At 43.3% G+C, this 8,376-nt stretch overlaps 2 protein-coding genes across 5 annotated transcripts in view; one reads left to right on the forward strand and one right to left on the reverse strand.

Annotated features, from left to right (window-relative positions):
- The window catches only part of pomk (protein O-mannose kinase), a 52,021-nt gene extending 50,030 nt beyond the window's left edge, over positions 1-1,991 (forward strand). Inside the window, exons 2-4 of the mRNA XM_069514191.1 lie at positions 65-136; positions 635-910; positions 992-1,991. Of these exons, the coding sequence (XP_069370292.1) occupies positions 641-910; positions 992-1,762 (1,041 nt within the window). The 5' untranslated portion in view covers positions 65-136; positions 635-640 and the 3' untranslated portion in view covers positions 1,763-1,991. The remainder of the gene's footprint in view (positions 1-64; positions 137-634; positions 911-991) is intronic.
- Positions 1,992-2,371: 380 nt separating this feature from the next.
- LOC109637608 (thyrotropin receptor-like) lies at positions 2,372-8,127 on the reverse strand. Of its 4 annotated transcripts, XM_069514182.1 has the most exons (11): positions 7,896-8,127; positions 7,750-7,821; positions 7,599-7,673; positions 7,419-7,493; positions 5,101-5,175; positions 4,949-5,026; positions 4,680-4,748; positions 4,439-4,516; positions 4,098-4,286; positions 2,724-3,747; positions 2,372-2,651 (listed from the first exon to the last, which is right to left on the reverse strand). In XM_069514182.1, exons 1-11 carry the CDS (start codon positions 8,051-8,053, stop codon positions 2,511-2,513), a joined length of 2,034 nt encoding a protein of 677 aa, XP_069370283.1. In that variant the 5' UTR covers positions 8,054-8,127; the 3' UTR covers positions 2,372-2,510. The 4 variants fall into 4 exon arrangements, with proteins under 4 accessions (XP_069370283.1, XP_069370285.1, XP_069370284.1 ...); XM_069514184.1 differs by lacking the exon at positions 5,101-5,175; XM_069514183.1 differs by lacking the exon at positions 4,680-4,748.
- Positions 8,128-8,376: the final 249 nt, after the last annotated feature.

Consider the following 8,376-nt stretch of genomic DNA (forward strand, 5'->3'; position numbering starts at 1 on the left):
GGAGCTTTTATTTTGTAAGATGGGACCGGACGTTTCCCTGTAGTTCCGGTGGCTAACGGAGCTAATGCTAAGCGGAGGACAGGTGTTGTGACGAGGTGTCTCGCGGGGGTTGCCATGCGAACCGGTGGTTGCGCAGGTACGTTGGTGAATGTCTGTGACGGTGGTCACGTGTTTTTCTCGTGTTGTTGTTTTTACGTTAGTTTCGGGCGCGTGCAGACCCGCCCCCCCCCCCCCCCGTGACCTATGTGGCTGTTCCTGTCACCATGACGACAAACAACGCAGAGGCCAGCTGCCTGTGATTGGGGGTGTGGCGGAGACTTCGTACAGTCGCGTGCGGTGTAAACAACAGGAGCTCGTGAACCCAGTCCTGCGCTCTGATTGGCTGATGAGTCCGATCTGTCTTTAACTTCCGTACGTCATCAGTGACGCTACAGAAAATATCTAAAAAAAGATTGATCGTTAGTTTTTCTCTACATGAAAACAACTTCATCGCTCTGACCAACGGAACGAGTCACCATGTGTGTCTGCAGGGGGCGCTGTTGTTCCATGTGTAGCTTTAAGTCCCTCCTCCATGTTCTCTGCTGCACTTTGTATTCTCTTCCTCCGACACCTTTGCGTTTTATTTCACATGCAGAGCATCATGGGACGCAGCAGCAGTCGTACGCTCTCCCACGGCGTTCCGGTGGCGGCGGTGTGCCTCGCTGCCTTGCTCATGAGCAACGTCTTGATCTACCTTTATCTGGAGTCAGTGTATCAGACTGAGGAGCAGCTGGCGCCCCCTCATGGAGGCTGTCTGCCGCGACACTTTAAGATGGTGTTGATGAAGAACTGCACCCCGTGGCTCCAGTGCTCACAGATCAGAGCAGAAGTCCGCAAGCTGAAGCTGATTGGCCAGGGAGCTGTGAAGAAGGTAGGCGCTCGTTTTTAAATGGTTTGTTGTCATAGAGCAGTTTCATCTCACTTACCTCAGCGTCCACTCTGCTGTCCTCAGGTCTTTCTGGCTGAGTGGAGAGCCCAGAAGGTGGCGCTGTCCAAACTGTCCTCTGTGGATTACCTGGAGGATTTTCTCCATGGACTGTCCATGCTACAGGCTCTGCAGGGCCCCCAGGTGGTGCAGTTGGTGGGATATTGCCTTGAAGACCACACCCTGGTCACAGAGCACCAACCGCTCGGTTCCTTGCTCAACTTGGACGCTGTTTTGGAACAAGAGCAGCACCAGCAACACAACACGTGGCAGACACGACTGAGGCTGGCGACGGACTACGTCTCCATCCTCCATTACCTTCACAACAGCCCGGCCGGGCGGCGGGTCATGTGCGACTCCAACAGCCTGGAGAAAACGCTGTCCCAGTTTCTGCTGACGAGCGACTTTCACCTGGTGGTCAACGATCTGGACGCGTTGCCTGAGGTGGACCAATCCAGAGGCTCGTTGGTGAAATGTGGCCACAGAGAGCTCACCGGGGACTTTGTAGCTCCGGAGCAGCTTTGGCCATTCGTGAACGAAGGGAAGCCATTTTCAGACGAGCTCATGCCCGAGTACGACGAGAAGACGGATATCTGGAAGATCCCTGACGTGACGTGGTTCCTGATGGGAAGAGTACCCGGGGGAGATTTAGTCCACTTCCATCTTTTTCAGATCCACGAGGAGTGTAAGAAGACGGACCCCAGGCTGCGGCCCTCAGCTCAGGATGTTTTAAAGGTGTACAGATCGGTCTACAGCAGCATGGTCCGAGACGCTGCTGGAATCAGAGACATGCTGTAGAAGAATTACCTTTAAACTAGAGATCCGCTCGAGGACCATCAACATGTTGACTCTCTGACCCGCATGGTCTCAACGCTGAGACGTCGTCTGACCCTCAAAGATTCCGGACTCATGTCAAACCATCTTTCAACTCAGCTTCGCCTGTAAAGGTTTGGGATTCACAACATTCATTTTCAAGCTTCAGTTTGACGGTGTTGCAGTTTTAATAAAAACTATTTTGTTACTTGAATGAATCTTTTATTTTTGATCAGGACACATTAGATTGTGTTACTGTTTTCACACATGACCACAGAGACCACGTCATCACGCACTCTGAGGAGACATCCACACTAATACATTTTGTTTCAAAACTAATATGACCTTTGTCCACACGAGCGTTCTCGCTCCTTATCAGTAAACAAACACATGTTGGACTGTCTCCTCTGCAGTCGGTTGCTTAGTAACAGAAACTCCTCTGAAGGAGGAGCAGTGATGGTGAAGAGTCAGAGCAGGGACGAGGTGGAACTGTTCCTGACAGGAAGTGTTAGCGACGCTTTGTCTTCACCGCGAGTCTGAATCAAGAATGTGAAATATAAGCAACAGACAGGGTTCGAATCCAATAATGGTGAATAATGACATTTACACTTCCCTCTATACACGAGAAAAAATGTTGCTCCTCAAATCTACAACCACATGAAAAGAACAGTCACATTTCAGAGGCAGCGTCTCGAAGTCTGCTGAGTCCTGAAGGGGGGGCGGGGGTGATACCTCAGTAGAGGTGTGCTCTCCACTGAAACAGCCCCGCCCTGCTCAGCAACATCAGGATGTCTCGGTGAAAGGCTTTCGTCAGGATAACGTATAAAAAGGGGTGAGCACAAGAGTTGAGAGGGTAGAAGAGAACCAGCAGCACCTGAGGAGGAAAACAGGAATCAGACTTTAGTTTATTTTCTCACACAGAAATCTGGAGTAACTAGAGTCTCACCTTGGAATCGGTGACGGTCATCAGTGGTCGGTGGAAAGCTGCAGACAAACCGTAAAAGCAAATGGGAGCCAGACACAGGAAGCTGGTGAAAATGAGGACGGCCATGCGTTTGGCCATGCTGGTGTCGCACCTGCTGGACTGGTGCTGGGGGTTGTGCACCATACAGTAGATGTGGAGGTAACACAAGCAGACCACCACGAAGGCTGTGACGTTGATCATCAGGACGGAGACCACGTACGCCTGAGCAGCCGTCGTCTCCGTGTCCATCGGTAAACAGATGCTCACCCTCTGGTAACTGCTCACGCCAACCAGAGGAAGCAGAGCGAGGATCACGCACAGCAACCAGCCGGCGAGCATCAACACGGCCGCGTGGCGTAGCCTCATTCTCCTGTCTGGCCTCATGGCGAAGAAGATGGCGTGCCAGCGCTGAAGGCTGATTAAAGTTAACGTGTACACGGACAGCTCACTGGCAAACAATGATAACGCCCCTGCTAGCTTACAGCCACTTCCTGTTTGCCAGGCGATAGCATAGTGGTAGTAATGGGAGTGAGTGTAGAGGTCGACGGACGCGATGAGCAGCAGGTACATCCCCATACAGAAGTCTGCAAACGCCAGGTGACCCATGAGGAAACGGGTGACGGACAGTTTCTGTCGGCTGCTCAGCAGGATGAACATCACCAGGAGGTTTGCTGAAATGGCCAAAAGACTGACCCCCCACACCAGCACCCTGAGGAACCCCTGACTCATCACGTCCTCACAGGGGTTCAGGGCGTCAGGCAGGGGCGTGCACAGGGGGCCTCCAACATCTGCGTGACGTTCATTACACAGCGAGAAGTCAAAACCTTCGGTGAGACGCTGCGTCGCTAACTCCACGTAGAACACACCGTCGGGATGAAAGGGTTCCGTCGGACACATGGGGGCGTCGTAGTAATGACCCAGATATTCCTGAGACAGAGCTGCTGAGGATTCCTGCAGTTTTTCTAGAGCGCTGCGGGTCAGGTTACAGAAGACCGCCTCCGTGTGTCTGGAGAACAGACGAGAGTCGTTCATCAGATTTATTTAATATCGGATCTGATACAGAACAAAGTTTAACCTCAGCATAAAGTTGATGATCTGAAGATGTTATCCATGTGAAATGAAATGGATTATTATTATCATTAAGGTTTAATCGGACGGTGCTCGTAGTGTTTCATATTTAATTTGACCTGATGAAAGAACTGAAGGAGTGTTTCGATAAAGTGAGAAAAAAGACGTGTTTACATCAGAACAACAGAAGAGCGGAGCTGAGGGTCGTCTGGAATGTGAAGGACAAACACAGGAGGGAAGGAAACCCAGAAGAAGAAGTTTCCCAACACTTTCTTTTCTCTGTCTCACCCTCTCCATCTCTTCAGCAGTTGGAGGCCGCAGCAGTGGCTGGGGAAAGTCAATGCAGCGCTCTGTAGATGCAGAAAGACGCTGGAGGGGGGCAGCACTTTAAGAGCCCAAGTGTTTTCAGCCCGGAGCTTTTCAATGGTCTCCAGGCCTCTCGAGGGCAGAGAGCGAACCTTGGTTTCTGAAAGGTCTCTGCACAGACACACACAGTTCAGATGAATTCATTCAGACATGAAGCTGTTCGTGTGTCCACGCTCCTTTTCAAAGTAAAGCTACTGTTTAATGGAAAGATATTGTGAGACTGAAGAAAACAGCACGCAACATTCACTCCTTTACTGACTCACAGGTGAGTTGGGCCGTGAATGACACCGTAAAATGCAAATTCATGGATTTGTTCCAAATCCACATTCCTGTGAAGATACCTGAAGGAAGAGACGGACGACAAAGAGCTGAGCTTTTTAAATCATTACTGATCAAAAGCTTCTGTAGAAGTTCAACCTGCCAATTGGAAATATTAACAATAGAGAAATTATTCAAAATGTACATAACTACAGACGTGGTGAATGTCATTTTAAATACACCCACACTTCCTCCAGTCTGCTCCCGTTGAAGGCGTAACTCTGGATTTCTTTCACTCCGTTACTGTTTAACAGGCTGAAAGAAACATGATGTCACATTCAGTCCAGATCTGAACTGTTTTAAAGGTCAGACAATGGTTCATTTGTTTGTTCGGCTGCTTGTTTTGATCATCTACATTTACAGACGCTGTTTTAACTTCTAACTTAATTCTGGCTTCAAGTGATTTTACAGTCGATGATGAAAAATGAAATCAGGTGGAGAGAAGCTGAACTCACACGGTCAGAGTGTTGTCAGATATTCCAGTGAAAGAATTCGCAGGAATGGTTTGTATGAAGATGTTCTCCACTATCTCCCTGTGAGAAAGATATGAACATTAAAGATTTTGAAACCAGTTAAACATTCAGATACTTAATAAAACAAGACTTACAGAATAAAATCCTCCTGACTGGACTGAATATGTTGAAGTTCAGGAAACGACGTGAGGCCTGTGTTACTGATCCCGCTGTGTTCAAACAAGTCCGTCAATGACGTCAGACACTATACAACTATACTATCACAATACTACAGTATACAACTATACTATCACAATACTACAGTATACAACTATACTATCACAATACTACAGTATACAACTATACTATCACAATACTACACTATACAACTATACTATCACAATACTACAGTATACAACTATACTATCACAATACTACACTATACAACTATACTATCACAATACTACACTATACTATCACAATACTACAGTATACAACTATACTATCACAATACTACACTATACTATCACAATACTACAGTATACAACTATACTATCACAATACTACACTATACTATCACAATACTACACTATACAACTATACTATCACAATACTACAGTATACAACTATACTATCACTATACTACTCTATACAACTATACTATCACAATACTACAGTATACACCTATACTATCACAATACTACACTATACAACTATACTATCACAATACTACAGTATACAACTATACTATCACTATACTACTCTATACAACTATACTATCACAATACTACACTATACTATCACAATACTACAGTATACAACTATACTATCACAATACTACACTATACAACTATACTATCACAATACTACAGTATACTATCACAATACTACAGTATACAACTATACTATCACTATACTACAGTATACAACTATACTATCACAATACTACACTATACTATCACAATACTACAGTATACAACTATACTATCACAATACTACACTATACAACTATACTATCACAATACTACACTATACTATCACAATACTACAGTATACAACTATACTATCACAATACTACAGTATACAACTATACTATCACTATACTACAGTATACAACTATACTATCACAATACTACAGTATACAACTATACTATCACAATACTACAGTATACAACTATACTATCACAATACTACAGTATACAACTATACTATCACTATACTACAGTATACACCTATACTATCACAATACTACACTATACAACTATACTATCACAATACTACAGTATACAACTATACTATCACAATACTACAGTATACACCTATACTATCACAATACTACACTATACAACTATACTATCACAATACTACACTATACTATCACAATACTACAGTATACAACTATACTATCACAATACTACAGTATACAACTATACTATCACAATACTACAGTATACAACTATACTATCACAATACTACACTATACAACTATACTATCACAATACTACACTATACTATCACAATACTACAGTATACAACTATACTATCACAATACTACAGTATACAACTATACTATCACTATACTACAGTATACAACTATACTATCACAATACTACACTATACAACTATACTATCACAATACTACAGTATACAACTATACTATCACAATACTACACTATACAACTATACTATCACAATACTACACTATACAACTATACTATCACAATACTACACTATACTATCACAACACTACAGTATACAACTATACTATCACAATACTACAGTATACAACTATACTATCACTATACTACAGTATACAACTATACTATCACAATACTACAGTATACAACTATACTATCACAATACTACAGTATACAACTATACTATCACAATACTACACTATACTATCACAATACTACAGTATACAACTATACTATCACAATACTACAGTATACAACTATACTATCACAATACTACAGTATACAACTATACTATCACAATACTACAGTATCCAACTATACTATCACAATACTACAGTATACAACTATACTATCACAATACTACAGTATACACCTATACTATCACAATACTACAGTATCCAACTATACTATCACAATACTACAGTATACAACTATACTATCACAATACTACAGTATACACCTATACTATCACAATACTACAGTATACAACTATACTATCACAATACTACAGTATACAACTATACTATCACAATACTACAGTATACAACTATACTATCACAATACTACACTATGCAACTATACTATCACAATACTACAGTATACAACTATACTATCACAATACTACAGTATACAACTATACTATCACAATACTACACTATACAACTATACTATCACAATACTACAGTATCCAACTATACTATCACAATACTACAGTATACAACCATTGTTATGTATAAATACTACAACTATAACCAAGAAAAGAACCTTTTACTTACAGGTACGTTAAATTAGGCAGGTTCTTGAACGCCTCTTGGTCAATGAACGACAGAGTTTTGATGCCAGTTAGTTGTCTGTTGGACACACACATAATAGAGTTAATCATCATGTGTAGCTGCAGGGGGCGCTGTTGCTCAGTCAAAGAGACACAGTGGTGCTTTAATAAAACTGTTACGTACATGTGTGTGAGTCTGGAGAGGTTGTGGAAAGAATGTCTCTCCAGACGTCTTAAAGAATCATCCTCAGAGATGTATCTGAAAATGAAAGTCACAACATAAAGAGGCTCTCGTGATAAAGTTACAGGTGAGAATAAAACACAGAGACTCTTACATGTGAGAGATGTTGAGCAGGTTGACGAAGGCGTCCTGAGGAACTGAGGAAAGTCTGGACCCGACGAGCCACCTGAAACACAAGCACATCTCAGACTGAAGAGTCAGGAGCTGAGGTCGGACTCAGAGCTGGGAGCGATCACTTACACCTCCTGAGTGCTGGAGTGGAAAACAGGCCAGAGCTCAGCTCCTACACAGGAAACACTGAGGACGTCCCAGTCACACTGACACTCAGCTGGACAGGGATCCAGAGACAGACACAGCTGGACGAGGACGGAGAGGACGGACAGGAGACTCAGATTCATGGTCAGAGCAGAGATTTGATGCTGAACAGAGACAGAGCTCAGAGAGGAGGAGGAGGAGGAGGAGGAAGAGTTGGGTGAAGAGAGAACAGATTTAACGAGCTGCCACTTCTGGTTAAGACCTTCAAAATAAAACTGATCAACAACGTGTCTGTTTCATACAAATATCTTCAGCTTAGGTTTAAATTCAACTCTTGTTTATTTTATTAATTTCAACTTTATGTGAAATCCCTTTGTTCAGCAGCTCCTCGTGTGGAGGCCTCTGAATAAACCTGATGTAGATGAAGTCCAACAGCTTTAACATCTGTAAGAAAACTCTAAACACA

The sequence above is a fragment of the Paralichthys olivaceus genome, chromosome 18 (genome assembly GCF_024713975.1).
Source record: "Paralichthys olivaceus isolate ysfri-2021 chromosome 18, ASM2471397v2, whole genome shotgun sequence".
In the NCBI taxonomy this organism is placed as follows: Eukaryota; Metazoa; Chordata; class Actinopteri; order Pleuronectiformes; family Paralichthyidae; genus Paralichthys; species Paralichthys olivaceus.

Excerpts from the sequence above, each read along its gene's own strand:
- LOC109637608 (XM_069514182.1), bottom strand. The coding sequence starts at position 8,053 with ATGAATCTGAGTCTCCTGTCCGTCCTCTCCGTCCTCGTCCAGCTGTGT. Across the intron at positions 7,674-7,749 it reads CTGCTCAACATCTCTCACAT|ATACATCTCTGAGGATGATT; the intron begins GTAAGAGTCTCT and ends TTTCATTTTCAG. Across the intron at positions 3,748-4,097 it reads CTGCTGAAGAGATGGAGAGG|ACACACGGAGGCGGTCTTCT; the intron begins GTGAGACAGAGA and ends TCTGTTCTCCAG.